At 40.6% G+C, this 26,422-nt stretch overlaps 1 protein-coding gene across 13 annotated transcripts in view; it reads left to right on the top strand.

Annotated features, from left to right (window-relative positions):
• dst (dystonin) overlaps window positions 1–26,422 on the top strand; it is a 413,393-nt gene that overhangs the window by 170,846 nt on the left and 216,125 nt on the right. For 12 of the 13 annotated variants that reach the window (XM_039739122.1, XM_039739120.1, XM_039739118.1 and 9 more), the window contains 13 exons: window positions 1,115–1,221; window positions 10,295–10,414; window positions 12,410–12,505; window positions 12,608–12,735; window positions 14,258–14,351; window positions 16,499–16,653; window positions 17,094–17,565; window positions 19,094–19,222; window positions 21,848–21,925; window positions 22,015–22,176; window positions 23,145–23,249; window positions 25,796–25,891; window positions 25,992–26,117. In XM_039739122.1, coding sequence (XP_039595056.1) covers window positions 1,115–1,221; window positions 10,295–10,414; window positions 12,410–12,505; window positions 12,608–12,735; window positions 14,258–14,351; window positions 16,499–16,653; window positions 17,094–17,565; window positions 19,094–19,222; window positions 21,848–21,925; window positions 22,015–22,176; window positions 23,145–23,249; window positions 25,796–25,891; window positions 25,992–26,117 — 1,868 coding nt within the window. Of the gene's footprint in view, window positions 1–1,114; window positions 1,222–10,294; window positions 10,415–12,409; window positions 12,506–12,607; window positions 12,736–13,278; window positions 13,550–14,257; window positions 14,352–16,498; window positions 16,654–17,093; window positions 17,566–19,093; window positions 19,223–21,847; window positions 21,926–22,014; window positions 22,177–23,144; window positions 23,250–25,795; window positions 25,892–25,991; window positions 26,118–26,422 lie in introns of those variants that run through there. The other variant, XM_039739125.1, reaches the window with a different exon arrangement.

The raw sequence follows: 26,422 nt of genomic DNA, 5'->3' as shown, positions 1-26,422 counted from the left end.
GCTTTGCACACCTGGATTTGGACAATTTATTTAATTAATTTAGATTCTCGCAAGCTTCTTTAGATTGGATGGGAAGTGTCTGTGAGCTGCAAATACCAAATGGCATATCACAAAGACATGCATTGCATTTGTCATTCCAACAGACGGGGCATCACAAGCATTAGTGCTATTTTTATAAGTCCCATACCAAATGGCATATAACAGAGACATATTCATTGCATTTTTCATTCCAAGAGATGGTGCACCACAAACATTAGTGCTGTTTTTACAAATCCCATACCAGTGGTATCTGCTCATGGGTGTGTTTGATGTTTTTTTATTAGTTTCTTTTTTCTGCCTTCCCTAGGATCTTTTGGGGTCATCTACTTGAATAAATAGGGGTTTTCTAACCCAAGCAATCAGATTTTGAGGTTTATGTTTTTCTAGCTGTTTTCCTGAGTGAGTTTTGTATTTTTAATGTTTTCCTGCAATGACATTTTGTCTGTTTTCGGGCACAGCAGGTACTGTTCGCATCAGCTATTGCCACACAAATCAATCCCATAATCCCACAGGAACGTGGGACACACTGCATAACATCATTGGCCTGACTGTATAAAGAGTGACACATTCATTTGCAACTCATCTGAACTTGGATTAAAAATAGTGTTTGGCGTGAGACCCTTTGAGATAATACTCTGCCAGGTTAACAGACTTCATGTTGGCATTCTGGTGCTTGATTTTTGTTTAACGATCTTGGGTTGGCGGCAGATTAGTTTGAATTTTTGGTAAAGTTTCATCTTCTAATCCTGTTGCTAAACTTTTTTTCGCTTTCTCTTGCTGAAACCGCACATTGGTGTCAACATTTAAATGCACCAAATGGAATCCAAACCTTACAGAATTGAAGAACAGCACAGTGGCTCAGGGGGTAGCTCATCTGGGTTCAAATGCTATTCCAGGACATGTCTTTATGTGCCTCACCTCGTGGTTTTTCTCTGTGTTTTGCAGGTTTCCTCACATATCACATATGACATTTGAATAGCAAGTTTATAAGGAGAATTGGCAACTTAATAAAATGTCAACATGTTTGATTTTTATGAATGTTTGTTTTATATAACGATTGTTTTCTTTCTCTCAGATGTCGATGTGCAATCACCTGATGAGAAATCAGTCATAACGTATGTGTCCACGCTATATGATGTCTTTCCCAAAGTTCTCGAAGGCTCAGAAGGCATTAACGCCAACGTAAGTTTCTTTGATTTAAATAATAATATTCCAATTTAATGTGACTGTCACAGAGAGGACTTTCTCCCAGGGCTGTGCTTATTTCTTGTTTTATTGTTGTTTTTGTCATTTTTTTAGTTGCTAGCTGTGCTACCCATCTAAGATGGGTTGAAATCTAAGTAATCAACCATGCATTGTCCATGTCTCTGTGATAAGCCATTTAGTATGGCAATCATAAACGCAGTGTTAATGTTTGTGATGTGCCATCTGTTGAAAAGACAAATGCAATGCATGTGTCTCTGGTATATACCATTTGATATGGAATTTGTAAAAACAGTGTTAACGTTTGTGATGTGCCATCTGTGGGAATGACAAATGCAGTGCATATGTCTCTGCTATATGCCATTTGACATGGAATTCGTAAAAATAGTGTTAATGTTTGTAATGTACCATGTGTTGGAATGACAAATGCCATGCATTTTACTACTACAAATGTTTGTGATGCACCATCAGTTAGAGTGACAAATGCCATGCATTTCATTTGCTAGAAATGTTTTTGATGTGCCTTCTGTTTGAATGACAGATTTAATGCACATGTCTCTGTGATACACAATTTAGTATGGCATTCATAAAAGCAGTGTTATTGCTTGTGATGCACCATCGTTTAGAATGACAGATGCAATGTATTTTATTACTAAAAATGCTTGTGATGCACCATCTTTTGGAAAGACAGACATTGCAACTGGACCAGAAAGCAGGAGACAGAGCTGGAGTTGGCAGAGTTAAAAATGTTCAGATTTGCATTGGGTGTGACGAGGATGGACAGGATTAGAAATGAGGACATTAGAGGGTTGGCTCAGGTGGGACGGTTTGGAGACAAAGTCAGAGGGGCGAGATTGTGTTAGTTTGGACATGTGCAGAGGAGAGATGAGGGGTATATTGGGTGAAGGATGCTAAGGATAGAGTGGCCAGGCAAGAGGAGAAGAGGAAGGCCTAAGAGAAGGTTTATGGATGTGGTGAGAGAGGACATGCAGGTGATGGGTGTGACAGAGGAAGATGACGAGGATAGGAAGAGATGGAAGAAGATGATCTGCTGTGGCGACCCCTAATGGGATAAGCCAAAAGAAGAAGAAGAAGAAGAAAAAGAAGAAGAAGGTGGGCTGGTGCCCTGCCCAGGGGTTGTTTCCTGCCTTGCGCCCCGTGTTGGCTGGAAATTGGCTCCAGCAGACCCCCGTGACCCTGTAGTTAGGATATAGCTGGTTGGATAATGGATGTATATATATATATATTTATATATACACAATAATAAAATAATAATAACAGAGGTTAATCTTGGGAATAGCACAAAATGAGATTCTGCTGACTGCCATACAGTCCACCGAGGCTCAGCTGGCAGGTCTTGTCTTGGTTATGTCACCCGTCCCGTCCAGTTGTCCACTGAGAGTGAGTGCAGCTTAGATATATGGGGGCACCAACAGTGCTTAGGGCCTCTAAAGGTCTTAATCTGGCCCTGTCGGCCCCCCCTTCAAACCTGACCTAGCTGGAGCAGTTTGCTCAGGACAAGTGGGCCCTGTGGACAGAAGTCTCACTGAGAGCTCCAGGAATCACTTCTGGGCAGGAACTGCAGACTCTAAAGGTTGTGCCACCCAATATGAGGCGAAGGATCCCATCAATGTTTGTCCATTTGTGTTCTTATTTGAAATTTTTGTTGAATCAAAACTTGAAAGCAAAGTCAGATATTTGTTGAATGTGGAATAAACAATGATGGGTGCCGATGACTGTTGTCAGTTTCAAGTAACTTGTGAGACAATTGTGGGGTTGTCTTTCTTTGTGGAGCGGTACCAACACACATGTCCACATCTGTAAGAGTACCGTTCTTTTTTTTTAACACCCAAGACATGACACGTTTGCTCATCCCGGATTTGAGGAGCATTTCAGGACTTAGGCAGGCACTCCACCGCTCTTTGTGGAGGTTTCACGTGAACATCTAATCCGTCACACAGTTGTGTCGTCGTCCTCGTTTCCCTTTTAGCTTTTCATGCTTTAGTTGTGAAAAGGATGAGCCTCTTTTTTCTTTTGGCATGAGCAGCTCTTGGCATCAGAATCTCCTAAATGGACGTGTGGGTGTGAAAGACTACACATGTAGGGACTTGTGATGGGAGCAGAGCTTCTTCTGCAGCGCCTGCTTTCTTTTTTTTGCAGACCGATTTGAATTTCACTTGGCCCCCGCTAAGGCACACTCTGGCCACGCCGAGAGCGATCCTTGTAACATTTCAAAACGATAGATAGATATATATATGTGTATATGTATATTTTCATTTTGGTTTGTCAGATCCTAGGGCAATGGAATTCCTTTCTCTTCTCAGTTTCAGAATTGTTCACACAGGTCAGTTGAATATGTGGCTCCAACAGGGAGGGAGGGAAGGAAGGAAGGAAGAAAGGAAGAAAGAAAGAAAGAGAAAAAGAAAGAATGAAAGGGAATTGTTATATATTGCATTACACTAAAGCAAACTCAAAGTACATGAAGCATTTAAACATGAAAGAAAGAAATCATTATATAGTGCCTTTCATAATAAGCACCACTCAATGAAATAACAAAACACTCAATGAAAGGAAAGAAAGGTAACTGTTATTAATCCCTTGGGATTGTGAATTTCCCCTTGGGATTAATAAAGTATCTATCTATCTATCTATCTATCTGTTATATAGTGCCTTTCATGATAAGCAAATCTCGAAGCTAATAAAGCCTCAACTTTGGAAAGAAAGAAAGAAAGAAAATAGTTGTATAGTGCCTTTTATTGAAAAGATGGTCATAGTAAATAACAAGGCCTTCAACTTTAGAAAGAAAGATTGTTTTATATTGCTTTTTATGATAAGCAAGAATCAAAGTAAATAACGAATAAATTCAACTTTATAAAGAAAGAAAAAGGAAAAAATGAAATTGTTAGAGAGTGCCTTTCATAATAAGCATCACTCAATGAAAGGAAAGAAAGGCAATTGTTATATAGTGCCTTTCATGATAAGCAAAACTCTAACTAATAAAGCCTCAACTGTGGAAAGAAAGAAAGAAAGAAAGAAAGAAAGAAAGAAAATAGTTGTATAGTGCCTTTCATTAAAAAGATGGTCAAAGTAAATAACAAGGCTTTCAACTTTCGAAAAAGAAAGATTGTTTTATATTGCTTTTAATGATAAGCAAGACTCAAAGTAAATAACAAAAAATGTAACTTTAAAGAAAGAAAAAAGGAAAGCATCAGTCAATGAAAGGAAAGAAAGGTAATTGTTATATAGTGCCTTTCCATTCACGTAATATTCAAAGTGTATAATGCATTCACTGTGGTGGGCTGGCACCCTGCCTGCCGTTTGTTTCCTGCCTTGCGCCCTGTGTTGGCTGGGATTGGCTCCAACAGGCCCCCGTGACCCTGCAGTTAGGATATAGTGGGTTGGATAATGGATGGATGGATAATGCATTCAACTTTTGAAAGAAAGTAAAACATCATTTTGTAGTGCCTTCCATGATAAGCAAAACTCAAAGCAAATAAAGCCTTCAACTGTGAAAAAAAGAAAAAAAAAGAAAGAAAGGAATAGGTATATAGTGTCTTTAATTAAAAAGATCGTCAAAGTAAATAAAAAGGCCTTCAATTTTAGACAGAAAGAAAGAAAGAAAGAAAGAAAGAAAGAAAGAAAGAAAGCCTTATCGAACAAGCATTTCTAAATAGCGCAAACTGTGAAATCCGTTGTTGTCTGCCGCACTGTGGTATCAGAGCAGCCTACAGATAACGTGCTGCGGTCATTTTGGAGCACCTGAACAGGACCATATCAGCCAGGTCTCATATTATTCTGCAATGACTTTTATAAGTCCGGCTTATCTTCCCCATCAGATCCTCCACTCCAGAGGTGCATTGTCCGTCCTCCACTCCTAACCCTGAGTCACCTGTCTGAGGTGGAGAGACGTCTGCGTGACGCCCCCTTAAACCCTCACTTGTGTTGTTCACAAAGGCAGTCTAGTGTGTAAGTGCCATGGAGGAAGGCGAGTCAGAGTCAGGTGGATGAAGGACAAAGGCAGTCTGTGAGGAAACATGGAGAAAAAAAGAGAAAGAAGAAGAAGAAAAGAGTTGTGTTTGTGTAGTTGTTATTAAGATGCCTTTGTAAGGGTGACGAATTGTTAATTCAACCTGAGACTTGTATCTGTGAGATTGTGTCTGGGGTTTGGGGTGCTGCAATGCCCCCTACCCTACCCCTACACTGATACAGTGTGTTACCACACCCACCACATGACAAACCACCTCAGGATCCCAAATTAAGACCTGAGTGCAGCGGTGCAGTGGGTGACACCTCAGTGCACACAGTAGTTCGAATGTAACTAGTAACAGTGTAAAAGGCGCTATATAAAATAGTCCTCTGCTGGGTTGATTTCCTTAAAATCATTTTTAAATACAATCTTAGCCTTCTGCAATGGCACTGCCACAAGATGATTCAATGTGACATGCGTGAAGGCCTTACTGAAAGAATTGCTTTCAAAATCAAGTGTTTCCAGTTCCTCCCAGCTACAGTACCATTGGGCTCCCAGTTCCTCAACTCCACATGCAGTGTTCAAAAGTAGCTGTCTTTGCCCCTTGGAGCGAAAGGGGAAATCGGACAGTCCAAGTGACCAATTGGGCTTCTGACTGCCAAGGTGGCTCTTCTTCACAGGGTGGGCCCGCTTCACAGTGCGCATGACACTTTAGCTGTGATCCGATCTAGAAGGGCCAAACAATGAGCTCATTCTTTTGTGCCGCTTCCGGGATTTCATGGGACTGAGCGTTAGTAAGAGTGGAATGACGGGGAAGGCCTCTGATCTTGGAAGGTGACATCACCTCTGAAGAAACTGTCTTTCATCCAATTTCAGACTGAAGATGTTTTGGCTCTTTGTTCTTAATTGAGCCGGTGCCAGACATTCCAAACCCCAATTCCAAAAAAAAAAAAAGTATGGGACACTATGGAAAACGCTGATTAAAAACAAAAAGGAGTGACCTGTAAAGTCTCTACACTGGAAACACTATAAGAGCACATCATAGGGTGCTTTATCTCTTGAATTTATTTATTTTGAAAATATACACTTGTGTCAGATCTGATGAGTGTGATGTGCTCCAAAAAAAGCCGCTCTGCCGTAACTTTTAATAACACTCATTAAGCATTTAGGCACTGAAGATGCACGTTGGGTGGGCACGTTTACCCAGCAGGCTTTTCCTGCTTTCATCCATCATGCAGGTCTTCAGTTGTACAGTTCCACTGTTGCTGTCATGGCCGGGTAGGGGAATGGCAGGTCTTACAGATGGCAAAGGAAATTTGGGTGTCAACGGGGTCATCCTTTTTATTGTCTGCAGACTAAAGGGGAGCAAAGAAAAAGAAATAGCTGTGTTAGGTGTGTGTCCCGTATGTGGAACATAACTAACAAAAGAGTCTGATTTGCAGTCGTGTCTAGCGGAGCTCCGTCCGGCGGTTGCTCAGGCCAGTAAATGGCGCCTCCCTCCAGGATGTCTGGGACTTTATGGCGGCTGAACCGGAAGGGGTGGAGTTAATCACCATCTCTGGGCGGCATTGGGAAAAGAAAGAAGAAAGGGTTAGCACCAGCGCCCCCACTCATCTCGGCAGTTCATTACATACCTCCACTGAGCCTTCACTTCATCATGCGCCCCACAGCTCAGGACTGCCAGGCTCATATTTAGGTAGCCATGCACTCGTTATCTGGGCAAAATGCTGCCTGGCGTTGTCCTGCTGGAAAATGCAGGGACGTCTCTGGAAAAGACGGCATCTGAAAGGCAGCATGTGTCTCTCTAAAATTTCTATCAGTCTTTCAGCATTAACGGCGCATTTACAGGTGCCATAGGCACTGAACCCCCCCACCCTACCCCACCATCACACCATAGAAGTGGTGGCTCTGAGGCTTGAGATTTGCACTGGTAATAAATAGTGATGAGTGAGCATGTGTTCGGCTTGAGCATCGCTATGCTCGGAGCATGGCGCTACTCGAACGAGTCTCTGCCCCGCACGTTTCGCGGGTTGGAGACAGCCAATCAAGGGGCAGGTAAGTACTGCCCTCACTCTAATGCCAGTAGCCACGTCAGGTGCACATCACAGGTCATCAGGTGCTATATATGCAGGCACTGTCATATAATGTTTTAGAGCGTCAGCTCACCTGCAGGCACTGGCATATAATGTTTTAGAGGGTCATTTTTCCTGTAAAATTGTTTTTTTTGGGGGGTTTTGGGCGTGTTTTTGTCAGTCTGTGTACAACTGTGGCGTACAATTCAGAGAAACTGGTTCCCAGCAGCGACTTGGGAGTCCAAGATGCATCCAGACATCATCCCCATGCTGTTCCCGGTCCATTTGGATGGAGTTTCTTTCACTTTCTGACCTTTTCCAATGGACCAGGCCCCCTCCCCTCTTCAGACCAGAGGGTGCCTGGTTGTCTCCCATTAACTTACATTATACTGCACACGAACATCGCGATGTGTTCGGACTGAACACCCGAACACTTTGGTGCTCACTCATCACTAGTAATCAGAGGTTTGCTGGTTCGAATCCCGTAAATTCCAATAGGGACTCTGCTCCGTTGGGCCCTTGAGCGAGGCCCTTAACCTGCAATTGCTGAGCGCTTTGAGTGGTGAGAAAAGCATTATACAGGGTGGTCCAGATCTAATAATGCAGATCCAGATCATCTGGATGACTTTGGTTTATGCGGGGACGATTCCAGTTCGGCACGAAGACGATTCTTCATGTCGTCAGTTCACACACTTCTCAAAGGTCCGGGATTATTCGTGTGATTTTCTATGTAATAAACTTAATAAGTTATAGTGTAATGAAAATTGCATGATTAGATCTGGACCACCCTATATAAATGCAAAGAATTATTATTCATTATTATTACCATGACAGATGCGGGTAACTTGATTGGTTTGGTCCTTTTCCACATTGGCTGTTTTTTCCGAAGTGCTGACTTGTCAGACCACAAAACATGACCCCCATCCCCGCTATGGTCCATGTCAGATGACACCGAGCTCAAAGAAGTTAGCGTTGCTAGTGCACGATGTTGATGTTTGGCTTTTGCTTGGCATTGAAATGCCTTAACTTGTCACTGTTGCCTGATAAAGGTTTACTAATGTCACCTTAGTCTTCCTTACCAGGGCCATGTGGTTGCTAGGGGGTGCTGGGGCCTATCCCAGCTAGCACAGGGCACAAGGCAGGAACAAACCCTGTGCAGGGTGCCAGTCCGTCTCAGGGCAAACACATACATCAAATGGCCAGTTTAGCGTTGCAAGTCCACTTCACCTGTATGTCTTCGGATGCTGGGAAGAAACCCACACAGACATAGGGAGAACATTTAAACACCATGTAAGGGACCACCCGGGGATGTGAACCCTGCTTTCCATTCCCACGCCCAGGTCTTGATATCCATTACAGACGTATGACGGTTTTTGAGACGGCGGAGATCCCACGCATTCACAAGCGCTTGTAAGCCGTGCCCTTTATGAGACTTTGACTGACTTTCTTCAGTCTTTTCATTATGTGCGGCACTGTAAAGGGAGTTCAATGCCTAAAATTCTACCAGCTTGTCTCTGGGGAACTTCGTCCTCAAAGTGTTGAATTGTTCCCTGATAACTGGCGAGCCTCACTCCATCCTTGCCCTTGAAGGACTTGGCCATTTTTGGAGGCTTCTTGCATACTTGATCATGATGGCTTCGCTTGTTATGTCAACTTGTCACATCGTCATTAGTCCCAAACTAACCCGGTCCCAACTTTTATGGAAGGTGTTGCAGGCAGCGATTTCTGAAGAAAATTGTGTCTTCAATAATATATATATATATAAAATACTTTTTTAAAATGACACTTATATTAATTTAAAAAGTGTACAAAAAATAAGTCTCTCATTCATCCATTATCCAACCCGCTATATCCTAACTACAGGGTCACGGGGGCCTGCTGGAGCCAATCCCAGCCAACACAGGGCGCAAGGCAGGAAACAAACCCCGGGCAGGGTGCCAGCCCACTGCAGGGCACACACACACACCAAGCACACACTAGGGACAATTCAGAATCCCCAATACACCTAACCTGCATGTCTTTGGACTGTGGGAGGAAACCCGGGTCTCCTAACTGCGAGCCAGCAGTGCTACCTACTGCGCCACCATGCCGCCTCTATTGTACATAACTCATAAAATAAAAGGTTGAATGATGACTGATAAAAAGCGCCCACGCTTTTATTTTACGAGTGATGTACGAGAGATTTATTTTTACTTTTAGTACACTTTTTAACAATATAAGTGTGGATTTTAAAAAGTATATATATATATATATATATATATATATATATATATATATATAGTTTTCAACTTTTCAGTCTTGGGTTTGTTTTAGTATAATTTTGTAATCACTATTTTAACGCTTCCTTTTGCCATCTATTGGTGGAATCTTGAACTATTCTTTATATAAAAAGTTAATTTCTTAATTAACATGGATTAATTGATCAATTAGTGAAACTGATTATTGATTCATGTATTGTCATCAGAAGTGAGTAAGTGTGCAAAATTTCAAGTCATTTGGACAATAGGAAGTGGGTTAAATATCAATTACAAGATTTGTACCCAACAACAAACATCAGGTGAAGTTAATATAAAGCGTGATAATAAAATAATAATAATAAAAAGCAATGCAGTTGATTAGGTCAAGCATTAAAGGCCTTGTCTTTATACAGTTTGTGTTTGAATACAAGACCACGTCAGCTTACAGACCACTCCTTTGTGTTTTGTTTAGCATTTTCCATTTGGTCCCAACATTTCTGGAATCGTGTGTGTGTGTGTGTGTGTGTGATTAACCCCTTCATGCATAATCTTTAAACCAGTTTTTTGACAAAACAAGTGGTGGATTGGTGACTCCAAATTGTGCCCATTGTGTCTGTGTGTGTGTGATGGAATGAACTGGTGGTCTCTCCAGAGTTGGCCCCTTCATTACCCCTAGAGCTGATGAAACTGCCCCCCCCCCCCCAATTTGAAAATGTTGCATTGTATTAACATGATCTATTGAAAGTTTCAAGTTCTTCATTTTGCTCTTTTTATAGGACGTCGATATCAAGTGGGTGGAATACCAAAACATGGTCAATTACCTCAGCCAGTGGATCAAACACCACGTGACCGTCATGTCTGACAGAACATATCCTAACAGTCCTGTAGAACTTAAAGTAAGTCCCTCATCTCCACAAATTACTTCTAACTCACCGACTTTACACAGCTTACTGCCCCAACTTCTTGATCACATGGTAGTGACCACCATAAACTGAGTACTGCCAGTAATTCAAGCTCTTGTCACAGAATGTCACCAGGTGGGTGTGCAGCATTGTTCATAATGGCCATTCTCTACCACCTCCAGCAGGTCCAGGGGGCATCCCATAACTGTGCCTGCCTTCTTCATCAGCTTGTTAATAATAAAGTTAATAATAACGTGTGTTACTATAATATTTAATAACATTATTGTTTAATAATGTGCTAACAATGTTTAATAATGTTACTAATGTATGGAACGTGACAATGATGTTTAATTATGTTAATAATAATGTTTAATAACATGGTAACAATGTTTCATAATGTTAACAATGTTCAAAATGTGGCAATAATGTTAATAACAATGTAACAAATGTTTAACAATGTTGCTGATGTTTGGAGGTTGATAATAATGTTTAATAATGTTTTACCACCTGATTCTCCATCTTCTTTATTGCTGCATATCCAAAATAACATTTATGTTGTCGTTTACTATGTTAAAATATTATTATGCTAAAAAATGTTGATTCCTTAGCCTTTAAATATAACAGTATGTTATATAATGTTAGGAACATTCGTGTATTATAGTGCTGAGTACACTTTTGTTTAGGTATCCATTGTAAACGAGCTACTTTCATTCTATAACCCATTTATTAAGTACGCAATTAGCAATGATGAGTTATTATTCAATTGTTATGTCATTTTAAATAGTTTTCTATCATGTAAAAAAAGCTTTGACTATTAGTTACTTATAATGGCTAAATTAAGTGCTTTATGCTTGGGAAAGGCGCTATACAAATATATTATTGTTAATAATAATAATAATAATAATAATAATAATAATAATAATAATAACAATAATAATCCAGATTCTTAAATTCTGAATAAATCCTCTTGTTAGTCAGCCAGCCGGCTTTGAATAGTAGTTTTTTGCCTACCCAAAATAAACGGTTGTATTAAGTGCTTTGAGCTTGGGAAAGGCGCTATATAAATATCGTATTATTATTATTAATAATCCAGATTTTTAAGTTCTGAATAAATCCCCTTTTTAGCCGGCCAGCCTTGTCGTAAAGCCTGTCTTTTTGGAGTCTCCCATTCCTAATGGCTATTTGCTTATGCTGTGTAAAAAGTGAGACTTGGCGGGGACTGCAGTGACAGTAATGTCACCATAGGGCAGAACAGGAGTTTGTCTCCAAGATGGTCCTAAAAAGGAGACGACCCGATTCTCCTCGAGTGTGTATTTGGTGCCGGCGTTTTGTTTTCCGCATATCCCAACATATTTTCCGTTATATTTGCACGTAAATTAAAGTGAGATGTCATTTCTTTGTTACATGCAGATGATCTATAGCACGTAGCACGTTTCAGTTGTTGTAAGTAGTAGTCGATATCAAATAAAATGACACGAGCACATGCATCATTAAATTGTAAAAGTGATGCGCAAACGCCGGTTCTTGTTTCGCGCAGTTAAGCAGGTGCTCGAGAAGACATTTTGAGCGTGTCGAGTCGATGTGCGGCACCGCCTAACTGCCCAGAGTGACGGTGCTGTGCAGTTTAAAGACTTTAACTGTTCCTTTTATTTGCCCTGCTATTCGCAGTCCTGGAGGTCTCCATGAGCCCCCGCAGCTCTGTAGTCCTAGAAAGGCGCTTTTTAAATGGTAGGCTCGTGGAGTCTTTTTCACCTTCCCGCCTGAAGGCTTTTTTCCGCTAATGTGACGCTGAGCAGTAAGAGCTTTCATTAGCCACTGGAGAGACTGGCAAGAATGATGCGCAGGGTGTTGTAGAAGATGAAGTTACGCCGTTTGCACAGGGATGGGGCGCCTTTTTGGTGCGATAGCCACACCCTGTATTTAAAACATCCCTCTATATAAATAAAACTCGGAACCGTTCCCCATATTTTGTTGCCTTTCCCTTTCCAGGCACTTTACAATCAGTACCTGAAGTTTAAAGAATCGGAAATCCCATTGAAAGAGAATGAAAAAGCAAGAATTAAACATCTCTACCGACTACTAGAGGTATGTACCTTTTGGCATGTTCTGCATAACTGTTCTGACGCCAGCTTTCCTCCATTGCTGAAGATTCGGTTTTCCTTTTTTCCTTTGGTGTACCCCAAAAAGCCCTGGATTGAATTTGGTCGGATTAAGCTGCCACAAGGATACCATCCCAATGATGTGGAGAAGGAGTGGGGAAAACTCATAATTGCAATGCTGGAGAGAGAAAAGAGTTTACGACCTGAAGTGGAAAGGTATGAGGATGGAATAGAAACTCGTTTTGGGGGCGTCTGGTGCTGCTGCCGCCGCCGGGTCCCATCTGCCAAACATTTTGAGAGCTGAATGAATGATCGCAGCCGTACAGAGCACACTTGGCACGTATGAGGTCGACCTCAAGTGGATTATCCTGACCTGCTGTCTGTTGTGTGTGGCCTAAATTGAGCCTTCTGTCGTAGGTCCCACTTAGAGCTGTTAGGAAATGTGCAGTCTGGAGGAAAATAACTTTTTTTTTGAGGAAAGCCAAACACTTCTTGAATTAGCAGAAGGAGTTAAATGGTGTTTAATCTGTCATAACTGGAGGTGAGTTAGATGGAAGATTAAAGGTTTGCAGATAATTTACTGGTCCACACCCATCTCACTTGTAATCCGTCTCAACCTGCACCGCAGTGTCAGTGCTACACCGTGTGAAGGCGAAATGGCTGGGAGCGAAATCCGAAACCGTTTGATGCAAATATGTATCCTCTGCAAGCGTGGTGACTGTACACGTTGAAACCTATAAATAGACCCCGGCACACGCCGCCAGCTCCACAGACTAGGTGAGTCTCTGTAGGTGCACAAGGGCTTCGCTCGTCTGCGCCAGCCAGCTAGCAGCCCACCGTCACCTGCCCGACATCGCGGCGTGCGCACGAGAATGCACAGCAATCTGCAGTACTCGAGCAGCGTGTCCTCCGTCAGTAACAGCACCCTGACGAGCATCGACTCGACCGAAAACCTCCTGACCATACCGTGTGGACCCACCGTTATCGACACCTCTTTGATTTTTACTAACAACACGGTTAATGGATCCAGGTATGTGTAAAAAAGAACACGAAAAGAAGAAAAATAAATAAATAAATATGAACAATGTATGCGCTCTTAGAACGATCGTTCAGAAATAGATAAATAGATGAGCTTTGTGTGTGTGTGTGTGTGTGTAACGCTTTATAGACAAATTATAATGAATATACACAGTGTATAAACGTACTTATTTATAAATGCATGTACCTATGGACCGTACACATACATATATACCAGTCTATAATGTGCATGTTTATCTATCTATCTATCTATCTATCTATCTATCTATCTATCTATCTATCTATCTATCTATCTATCGTGCCTTTCATGTCTGAGTATCTTTCCATCTATCTATCTAATAGTGTGATTCAACCCTGTCTATATATTATATAGTGCCTTTCACACATTTTGGTTTTTATTGGGCAGAGCAATCTGGATGAAATGTGAAGAATGAGTCTTGCCTTAAATGATGCAGATAAAAATTATAGGAGGCGACCATCGATCTATCAATGTTATATAGTGTCTTTCATATCTATCTATCTATCTATCTATCTTTTATATAGTGCTTCTCACTGTATCTGTCCTGTTGTATGCAGAGCAGAATTTTTTAAAGTTTGATGTTCATTAATTATAAATAGAGTGGAACAGTGAAGTAGACCATATGTATTTATGTATTTATTTATGTGTGTGTGTGTTTTGTTTTTTTTTTTTGGTTTTTAGGCTAGAAATGTTACAACAAATTGCAAACAGGGTGCAGCGGGACTGCGTCGCTGGAGAAGACAAGTTGATTTTGGCCAGGAATGCACTGCAGTCAGTAAGTTGACGCCATGATGTGTCCATTGAAGTGAATTTGTCTTGTAACATTGTACTTATGTTTTCTGTCTATTCCTTTTATATTAACTTTTTTTATTATTTATTAAAGACCTGGGGGGGGGTTTAGTGAGTATTATTGAAGTCTACCGTTGCATATACAGCATTGTGGTTTAGATCATTTCAGTTAAGATACACACTGCAAGTGCTATAAATGCACGCCTTAAAGTCAGCCTGTAGTTAAAGTGCTCATATCGACAGACAGTTTGTGTCGTACTGTAACACGGGTGGCTTTACTGTGTAGATTTTTTCCAAAATAATATATGAAATAAATGAAAAAGAATCTAGATAAGCAATATCAATTAGGACTGGCACCCTGGCTAGGTGTTGTTCCTGCCTTGTGCCCGATGGTGCTGTGATGGCTGCAGCTGCCCTCTCACTCTGCCCTGGATAAGTAGGTTGAGAAAAATGGATGGATGTAAAATAGCAATAAATATAGTTTTTTTTTGATAAAATAATATTAGAAAAAAAGTCAAATACATAGTTAAAATTTCAATGAAGACATAGACATATAAAATAAATGAAAAAAGTATAGGAAAATTTTTGTTAGGAGATAGATATACATGTTTTTGCTAAATAATTTGAGGAATAAGTGGAAAAAGAATATAGTCAGGAAAATGTCAATTAAGATGCAATTTGTTTGCTAATATAAGAAAATAATAAAAAAAGAATATAGTTAGGAAGATGTTTTATTAGGAGATCTATATTCATGTTCTTTTGCTAAAATATATAAAAAGTTAATTTAAAAAAGAATATATTTGTGAGATTTTACATTTCTATATATATATATATATATATATATATATATATATATATATATATATATATATATATATATTGGCTGATTTAAGAAGTAAATTTAAAAAAATAATATGCTGTAGATAGGACAGTTCAGTTTATGATATTCTGATTTTTCCCTAAACTAATACAAGAAACAAATGAAAGAAAAACAAGGAGACGTGCAGTTTAATTAAGATCTGCTCTCTCTCTTTTTTGCTAAAGTAATATAAATAAATATTTAATATAGATATAAATAAAAGAAGAATATCGTACAGAGAATTATTATGAAGCGAAAAAAATGTTCATTTTTTTCTGACATAATATATCAATGAATAAAGAATATAAGAAAATGTCTTAAAATGTGCAGTGTTTTCTGTTAAAATAATGTAAAGAAAGAAATGAAAGAAGAATATAAGTAAGCTATACAGTTATAATAAGCTATACAGTTGCCAAAATAGTATACAGAGGATAGTCAGAAACATATAAATTAAGATATAAAGCAATTAACAAAAGAGGACTTTACTGTAGTTGAGAGAACTCATTTTCAAATACAAAGAATCTCCCTGACGTAATAAACGTAACACATCAGTGAAAGAATGAAACACGCAGACAGTTCTGATTAAGATTTCTATGTTTATTCCATTCAGATTTTTGTTTCTATCATGGTTTGCAGTTTTTTGGCTTAAATAATACAAGCAAATGAATATACAGTAGTTAAGAAGACTGTTGTCAAACTATATAGCTGTGTTAAAATAATATAAAATGTCAATAATGAAAGGATATGTTTAAAAATCCATCTGTTAAGACTTTATTTGTAAAATCATATGAAATAAAATAACAAAGCTGCTCATACAGTATGCACACATTTACTAAAACAATGCCTGACATTAGAATATCCCGCAGTTCCATAAATCCCAATACAGACATGGATCTGCTCCGTTGTTAATATTCCTAATGGGCCGCTTTAAGGTTTGTAGAGACAAAGAGAAGTTTCTTTTGTCCCCAGGGTTATTTTTTACTTTTTTAATGTAAAGACACAGTGCCTTGAAACTGTGTTGCTCAAGTTCCCTGTCAGGTTGCACTCCATTATGAGGACTTTCAAACTCCACCTGTATTTTTCTGTTTTTATTCTCGCACGGCCTGTTGATCGCAGCCTTTCATTTTGATTCTTTGCTCTTCTGCACACCCTCTGCACTTTGCCACTGCATACCGAAGCACCACCCGTTGAAATTCTGCTGTCTCTTTCCATGTCTCCGATTCCACAACACCTTGGTTGCTTTAACCAGCTTTTTTACTTTTTTTTTTTTTTAGGATGCCAAGAGACTGGAATCAGGAATCCAGTTCCAGAATGAAGCTGAGATCGCCGGCTACTTGCTGGAGTGTGAGACTCTTCTGAGGCAGCAGGTCGTTGACATTCAGATTTTACTGGATGGAAAATTTTACTTAGCAGATCAGCTGGTTCAGAGGTGCGTTTTCCTCTTTATTTTTTGGTTAACTTGGGAAATTCTCTTTTTTGCATTCCCCAACTTACTCAGAGTTTTAGGGGGCAGAGCGCAGGGTCAGCTATTAGTACAGCAGGTTAAGGGCCTTGCTCAAGGGCCCAACGGAGTAGCATTCCTTCTGTCACTACCGGTGTTCGAACCGATAACCTTTGGGTTACCAGCCCAGGTCCTTTAGCCATAGTGCCACCACTCCAGCAATCATTAATAATCCTAAGCTTTGCTGAAACTTGACGTTGAACTGAACTGAGTTCACATGAAGGTGGCCAGCCTATGTTTGTAAGTTGTTCGCCTGTCATGTTTGCGTAGAAGCGCCATGTAGAGTAAAATTCCTGATTGACATTTGCACATTATCTTATACAACAACACTGATGAACAACTTCTCTTTATCAATTGCTGTCTCTTAGGGTTTCCAAAATTCGAGACGACCTCTTCACCCTTAAATCAGAATGTTCCTCGGTGTACAGCAAGGGACGCAGTTTAACCACTGAGCAAACCAAACGGATGATATCGGGAATCACACAAAGCTTGAACTCCGGTTTCTCCCAGAGTTTGAGCCCCAGCTTGCCTTCCAGTTTATCATCCAGCTTAACGCCCAGTCTTATGCCGGGTCTTTCCCCCGGACTCACATCCAGTTACACGTCGAGCCTGACGCCCTCCCAGACCCCCTCCCTCACACCAGGAATAACCCCAGGCCTTCAGTCCCCGATGGTTCCAAGCTACCTGGGAGGAATGGATTCAGGATCCCTGCAGACTTTGAAACTGATGCAGATCCGGAAACCTTTGTTGAAGTCGTCGCTCGCGGACCCCAGCTTAACGGAAGAGGAGGTCAACATGAAGTTTGTGCAGGACCTTTTAAACTGGGTCGAGGAGATGCAGGTAACCCTTGTGTATTCGTAGCACGTTAAGTTGTGTGTTTTTGCGGAAACCCCCCACTAAGCTTTGTTTTATATAGCGCCTTTCACGTTGAGATTCATCACACTGCTCTTTGTGCAACAAATAGCAATTGGAGTAAAAGATAATAACTGTAGGCTATAAAATTTCTGTAATTTATGACTGACTGAAATCGTCTTGTGATTTAGATGTTTTTGCAGTCAGTTATTTAAGCTACGGCACTGTTAGCACTCCATTATAAATTAACCCACGAGGAGGACATTTTGGTCCTAATAACTCTTACAAAACATCGGTAAAATCAGTGTGGCATATGAAAACTTTAACTGCAACAGGAGAGACATTTCGGTGACACTTGAGATAAGGCACTGCCTATAATGGTGTATCCCTTAACAGCGTCTCAACTCTTCTTCTAGTGAACAACTTCTGCTTTTTGTTTAACATTTTCTGGTACTTTTGACAGACATTTCTTTTTTTTTCCTCTGTGATATGGAAACCTAAATGTACTGTATTATGGACCTCTGCATGCATGGTTTGGACCCCTGTATGTGTTCACTTCTTCATCTCCTGACCCCATCAATTCAGATTTTCCCTCTAACTTTCTGCTGAATCAAAATATTTACAAGCCAGGGGTTTGTGGTTATCCTTCCCCTTGTAGTGTATTTTGATTTATTTTGGGACATCTTTTTATATTTTGAAGTGTTAAACCAGTTTTCACGACAGCAGGCTTTGCCACTCACTGACTTCAACATTGTGTGGAGCTCAGCCTTGACACACCCAATAATTTGAACTAAAACCCTAATAGGCCAACTCCATCAGGGTTGACAGAAACAGAATTCCTCAGATCCTCTAATATCAGACCTTCTCTGGAATTGGGCTTGATGGGTCACCAAGAGTATTCATTTTCCAGGCATAAGGGTTTAAGAGATATGGAGGCCATAGTGACTTTGAGAGTCTCTGTTATCACAAATATGATGAAATGGGGCCCAGGCCTCCTAAAATACCCATAAGAAGCAGGCCATTACCTTCACTAGCCAGCCAGATGAGGCACATCCAATCCAGCATGCCTGAAGCAATTATGGTGTGGCTAAGCCCAAAATTGGATAGACTGGCTTAACATGTTAAAATATGAAGAAATGTCCTGAAATAGATGAAAATGCCCTACAAGAGGAAGGGTAACCACAAACCCCTGGCTTTTAAATGTTTTGACTTAGCAGAAAGACAGAGGAAAATCTGAATTAATGGGGTCAGGAAATGATGAAGTGAGGTCAAAAATATGTGCAGAGGTCCATACCAGAGATACTGTAAAATAAAAAAATAATCATTGAAATAAATCAGTAAATGTTAAACGAAAATGGTAAATCGAAACACAGTTGAGGAAAACACCATTATAGGCAGTGCGTCATCTCAAATGTTACAGAAATGTCTTTACTTTTGCAGTTAGAAGAATAATAACAATCTAACCCAAATGGTGAATTTTTATCATTTATATAACATAACTTGTCTTTCTTTTAAGCTGCAATTAGATCGAGCAGAATGGGGATCGGACTTGCAGAGTGTTGAATCCCATTTTGAAAACCACAAAAATGTCCACGGGGCCATTGAAGAATTTCAAATGAGTCTTAAAGAAGCCAAAATCAGTGAGGTAATGCATGTCTTTTTTTGTTTTGGGGTGGAACACCACACCTCAGCCAAAGTTATGCAGCTTTTTAAAAATGTGCTGGAGAAATTGTTTCATGCTTAGTAGTTTTCTGGCTCAAGTTTTACATGTCGTGTGTTCATAGGATCACAAATGGGTATACACAAAAAAAAAAAACCAACAACTGGGTATGTTGAGAGACACAGCAGGGTGGCATTGGTAGGGCACTGGTTAGTCCTGCCACTTCATGGATCCCGGGTCCTTGGTTTGAATGCTGCATGCAGTCATTATATGTGCGGAGTTTGCATGTTCTCCCCTTGTCCACATGGATTTTTCTCCCATATTCCCAAAAAATGTGAACATATGGGAGATCAACCAGAGGGTTGCTGGGGGGGGGGACACATGGCCCCAGGAGAGGGTCTTCTTCGACCCATCCATTGTAAAGGCCTTTTGGCCCTTATAGGTTCATGAACATGACACATTGACTTCAATGTGTTCTCCAGTGGACTTCCCAGTCACCGGTGATAGAATGGGAGATGCGCAACATGAACTTGCAGCTGACAAGTCCGCAGACACTGTGTGATGCAAACATGTCTACATTGACCAGAATCTGAAACACATGTCCAACATCTTGTGGAATCCATGCCATGAAGAACGGAGGCTATCTGAACAGCATAAGCGGGTCCTACTCAGTGCTAGCATTGTGCTCCTAAGAACTTGGTCACTGATTGTGTACAGTATATTATATATATATATATATATATATATATATATATATATATATATATATATATATATATATATATATATATGTATATATATATATATTTCTATGATAATAATAATTCTTTTCATTTATAGCACTACTCAAAGTGCTTTTCAAAGTGAGTATGGAGCCACTTCAAGCATCACTAATGTGTAGAACCCACCTGGGTGATGCAATGGCAGCCATTCCTGTGCCAGTACACTCACCGCACATGAGCTGTTAGGTGGTAAAGTGATTAGAGACAGTTAGCCAAGGGTGCCAGAACGACTAAGCCTTTGTGGGCAATTTAACATGGACATCAGGATAGGCCCTACTCTTTACAAAGGATGCCTAGGGATCTTTAATGACCAGCTCGGTTTTTACGTCTCATCCACAGGACGCTGCCATTTTTACAGCACACTGTCCCTGTCACTGCACTTGGGGCATTGAGATCCACATACTGACCACAGGGTAAGCACCCCATTCTGGCCTCGCAAACACCTCTTCCAGTAGCAAGATTTTTCCGAGATGGTCTCCCATCCAAATACTGGCCAGGCCTGAACATGCTTAGCTTCAGGTGGATGACCTCTTCTGGAGTGCAGGTGGTATGTCCACAGGCTATATATATATATATATACACAGTACAGAATATACATACAGCTTGTATAATTAATTAGTGTCCTTTCACTTTCTAAATCTGATTCTTCCAGTCTTAGGGATCTACAGTCAATCCTGGTAGCAAGGCAGGGACCGACGCCGGCCAAGATTCCATTTCATGATGGCACACGCTCATGCACGCTTCTTATCCTGTACACAACATGAGATTGTTTAAAGTCTGCCCAGAGGGCAATCCAACCAGGAGCTGCAGCGGGCTCTAAGCAGGACTACCTGCTATGCTGCCATGTTTGAAGAGGAACACTTGCTCTTCTGGGAAATTTGACACCTTAATATGTGATTCTTTTTACCACAATTACCTGCAAATCCTTACAGAGTAATTGCAACTATTATTATAATGGGGTATCCAACACAGACACGATATTAGTTAAGATCTCAGTAATAGGATTCAAATTGCTTTTAATGTATAAGGTAAAGCGTGCTACCCAATTACTAAAGCAAAACATGCACCTTTACAAATATGTAGAGACTGCGGTACACCTTGCAGTGCCTCTGTCTCTGTTACATGCCCTTTGGTTTAGGATTCACAAAAATAATGTTCATTTTTGTGACGTGCCATCTGTTGGAATGACAAATGCAATGCGTGTGTCTCTGTCACATGCTATTTTGTATGAGATTCGTAAATGCAGTGATATTTGTAATGCTCCATTTGTTGGAATGACAAATGCAATACATTTGTCTCCTTTATATCCCATTTCATATGGGATTTATAAAATCAGTGTTAATGTCTGTGGTGTGTCATCTGTTGATGCGAAGAATGCAATACATTTTATTACTAAAAATGTTTTTTGATGCGCCATCAGTTGGAATGACACACGCAATGCAAATGCCCCTGTTATATGCCATTTGGTATGGCATTCATAAAATCACTTTTAATGTTTGTGATGTGCCATTAGTTGGAATAAAAAATTCAATACATTTTATTTCTAAAGATGATTGTGATGCACCATCTGTTGGAATGACATATGGAAAGCATTTTATTACTACAAATATGTGATGCGCCAACTGTTGGAGTTTCAAATGCATTGCACATGCTTCCGTTATATGCCATTTGGTATTCATTTTGTAAAACCATTGTTGATGTTTTTGATGCATTGGAGTGACAAATGCAGCACACACAGACACACACACATTTATCCATTTTATTGGTTGTACTGCCTAATGATTTCCTTTGAGTTGTTTCTTCATATTCCTTCTCGCCATCTGCACAGATCCAGATGACACCTCCATTGAAGCACAGCTACTCTGAGAAGCTGGGACGACTGGAGAGCCAATATGGAAAGCTCCTGGTAAGCCAGTGCATTTGAAGATGTACTGAAATGTTTTATCTGTAACATCTGTGGTCACGTCATAGCTTTGTTTGACTGTTTCATTTCAGAACACATCTAGAAATCGTCAGAAGCACCTTGATACCTTACATGAGTTTGTCTCAAAGGCCACTCGAGAACTAATTTGGCTAAATGAGAAAGAAGAGGAAGAGGTGTCTTATGACTGGAGTGACAGGAGTTCCAATTTGGCAAAAAAGAAAGACTACCATGCAGTAAGTCATTATTATTAAAAATAATATTTTTGAAGTAGTGTGACCACAGATATCTGAATTATTGCGAAGTCCCTTGAAAGTTCATTTTTTTTTAGTTCACAGTGTAACACATTTTCTTCCACAGTCCACGATCCTTCAATGAGGTCCCTTAGCGACTCTATGTCGCCCCAGTGTGGCTGCTTTTGTGTGTGCCATGAGCCAGCGGGATCTGTGCCCCTTCCAGGATGGGTCACTGCCTTGTCTGCTTTGCTGCCTGGACAGGCTTCAGCTCGCTACAGCTGCTGTGAATTAGTTTTGGAGACTTATGTCATGAAGTCAGATGATGCAGTGGTGAAATGAATAAAGAAACAGAAAAAGAAAAATTAAAATGAGCTTTTAGCCAACCATCCATCCATCCATTCTCCAAAGCCGCTTTATCCTGAACAGGCCTCAGCCCATATTAGGTGCCTAACCCCTGATCCTTGAAGACCCGTTTTTGCACAGTTGACATGTATGTGCTAGAGGTTTGCTGGTCTGATATCCCTTTGAGTTTTCATTACTAGACCACCAAACAAGGCAAAACAGGGCTGACCTGTGGAAGACCCACATGGATTCAACAGTTAGGAGGGGGGCTTTAAAATAATAGGGGGGGACAACATGGCTGACAGCCCTGGAGCCCACCTCCTAACATCGCCACTGGTCCCGGGGAAGCTGGAGTGTATTCCAGCACAGAAAGGGTGCACGGCAGGAACAAACCCTGGACAAGATGGACAAGATACCAACCCATCACAGGGTGATTTGTGTTTATTTAGAGCTCTAATTAATGTTTTAACGTTTCGTAGGATCAGCTCAACCAAGTCAGCTAAGTGTAAGACCAATCATTTCACGCTTTGGCTAATATTATTGTCCAAACTGTGTCTTAATTATCTTCTTCACATAAAGAGAATACTTGCAAATTGAATATGTATTCATCTGATGTCTTTTTATAGGATCTTATGAGAATACTTGACGACAAAGAAAGAGTTATAAAGTCAGTTCAAGAAATGGCCGAGCAGCTCCTGCTTGAAAATCACCCGGCAAGGCTGACTATTGAGGTAATGCAGAGCTTCATGTATATGCTTAATGGCCTGGCATTTGTGCAAAACTGGGCACTTTTAATGTATTGTAAAACCACCATGGTGAGCCGAGGTGGTGGGCATAGTGGTGGGGGATGTGTTATAAAGGCATTAGGATGGGCAGTGTGGCATAGAGGTTACAGCTTTGGACTTCAAACCTTAAGGTAATGGGTTTGAATGCTGTTACTGGCATGGTGTGACCCTGAGCGAGTCACTTTACCCGCCTTTACTCCAAATGAAAAAACAAAACCAATTGACCCTAAAATGGTGTAAGATGTCTTAAATAAAAGTGTGTGACAAATAAATAAAAAGAAATACAAAGATACAAAGGTGCCCTTCAATAATCTAGCCCTAGCAACTACGAAAGCCTGGCACTGATGCCACGATAAACAGTGTGGTTGAGCATTAGATGTTTTACTATAACATGTACTTTGTATTTAGATTTAAGATAGATATGAAAGGCACTATATAATAGCTACATACATAGATATATACAGTCATATGAAAAAGTTTGGGAACCCCTCTTAATTCTTTGGATTTTTGTTTCTCATTGGCTGAGCTTTCAAAGCATCAACTTCCTTTTAATATGCGACATTCCTTATGGAAACAGTAGGATTTCAGCAGTGACATTAAGTTTATTGGATTAACAGAAAATATGCAATATGCATCATAACAAAATTAGACAGGTGCATAAATGTGGGCACCCCAACAGAGATATGACATCAATACTTAGTTGAGCCTCCTTTTGCTCCTTTGAGCCTCCAGACGCTGTCCTCCTATAGCCAGTGATGAGTGTCTGGATTCTGGATGGAGGTATTTCTGACCATTCTTCATACAAAATCTCTCCAGTTCAGTTCAATTTGATGGCTGCCGAGCATGGACAGTCAGCTTCAAATCATCCAGAACATTGTACTTCTCCCTCTGCATGAATGCCTTTGTAGATTTCTAACTGTGTTTTGGGTCATCGTCTTGTTGGAATATCCAACCCCTGCGTGACTTCAACTTTGTGACTGATGCTTGATCATTAACCTGAAGAGTTTGTTGATATTGGGTTGAATTCATCTGACCCCTCGACTTTTAACAAGGGCCCCAGTCCCTGAATTAGCCACACAGCCCCACAGCATGATGGAACCTCCACCAAATTTGACAGGAGGTAGCCGGTGTTTTTCTTGGAATGCCATGTTCTTCTTCCATCATGCAAAGTGCTTTCTGTTCTGATCAAATAACTCAATTTTTGTCTCATCAGTCCAAAGCACTTTGTTCCAAAATGAATCTGTCTTGTCTAAATGAGCATTTGCATACAACAAGCATGAGTGCAGAAAGGGCTTGCTTCTTTCTCATCACCCTGTCTGCCATACAGATGTTCTTTGTGCAAATTGTGCTGAATTGCAGAACGATGTACAGATACACCATCTGCAGCGAGATGTTCTTGCAGGTCTTTGGAGGTGATCTGTGGTTGTCTGTAGCCATTCTCACTATCCTGCTCATATGCCGCTCCTGTACTTTTCTTGGCCTGCCAGACCTGCTGGTTTGGTTTAACAGCAACTGTGCCTGTGGCCTTCCATTTCCTGATTCCATTCCTTACAGTTGAAACTGACAGTTTAAACCTCTGAGATGGCTTTTTGTAGCCTTCCCTTAAACCAGGAGACTCGACAATCTTTGTTTTCAGATCTTTGGAGAGTTGCTTTGAGGATCCCATGCTGTCTGTCACTCTTCAGAGGAGAGTCAAAGGGAAGGAAGCACAACTTGTAATTGACCACCTTAAATACCTTTTACCACTCATGATTGGACACTCCTGTCTGTGAAGTTCAAGGCTTAATGAGCTCATCCAACCAAGTGATCAGCATTGAGCAGTGACAGGCATTCAAATCAGCACAATGACAAGGGGACCCACATTTGTGCACAGCCAGTTTTTTAGATTTGATTTAATTTCATACAACTAAGTATTGCGTCTCTAGAAATCTTTGTTTAAAAAACTCCTCAGTGCTCAGACATTCCTAGGAAATGAAAGACATACCACGGTTATGTTTTTTGCTTTGTTTATTCTAATTAGTTAAAGCGTCCTTCCTCCACCAATACTCCTCCACCTACGTACATGTAGCTCTTTCACTTAGCATTCATTCTCCTGCACAGCTGGCCTCCTTCAGGCAGCCTGGAACTTGTCATTTAATCCCAAGTAATTGCCAAAATGTTCTAACGTACTAAGTTTGTGTTTTATTTCACACCATCACTGGACCGTACAGCTCTCTTTCGAGCTTAGTGTATGCCTCTTGATAAGGGAGCTCCATCCACCTTGAACGTTGGTCCTAAAATGAACACCAACAGTACATACGCGGCGCATTCTGGAAGAGGTATGACTTTGGTCATCAAACTTGAAGTGACATCAGGGGCTTCTCCACTCTAACGACAGAAATGGAAATCGCATTTCTGATTGGGCTTCACATTTAGTCTTCCCCCTGGAGTATCCCCTTCACTAAGACCCATGAAACACTCACTCTGTGGTGTCTTTTGTTTTGTTGCTACAGGCATACCGTGCAGCAATGCAGACACAGTGGAGCTGGGTTTTGCAGCTTTGTGGTTGTGTCGAGCAGCACCTGAAGGAGAACACACTCTACTTTGAAGTAAGCCCGATGTCTTCATCACACGATGAACAATGTGTTGAATTGAAGAATACAAATTGCTCTTCTCTTCCATATGGCTTTTCATTTTTCTTCAATTTAGTTTTTCAGCGATGCCAGAGAATCGATGGACTACTTGAAAAATCTCCAAGAGACAATACAAAGGAAGTACAGCTGTGACCGGACAAGCTCCTTGCACAAACTAGAAGACCTGATCCAGGAATCAATGGTAATAAGTCATCATCGTCATCCTTGTCATCATCATCCGTCACTGCTTTAATGGTTCTTTTCAGGAGTTTATCCAAATCAGCTGATTGCCCCCAAATCTTTTTCCTCTGTCCTTTGTGGTGAAACCCACAGTGAGATTCATATCATCCGTCACATCTTGTTTGGCCTCGTCCCTTCTACCTCCATCTTGGTGCACCTCTTCACCCAATCATCTTTTGCCTTTTCCAAACTCATTGTTTCATACTGTATGGTGCCTGTCATGTTGAAAGGCTACCACACCGCCTTATTTAGAAGCTTTTATTCGTA

The sequence above is a fragment of the Polypterus senegalus genome, chromosome 16 (assembly GCF_016835505.1).
Source record: "Polypterus senegalus isolate Bchr_013 chromosome 16, ASM1683550v1, whole genome shotgun sequence".
Lineage (NCBI taxonomy): Eukaryota > Metazoa > Chordata > Cladistia > Polypteriformes > Polypteridae > Polypterus > Polypterus senegalus.
Note: the sequence above shows the minus strand (reverse complement) of the source record. Positions and strands in the feature narration are given on the sequence as shown.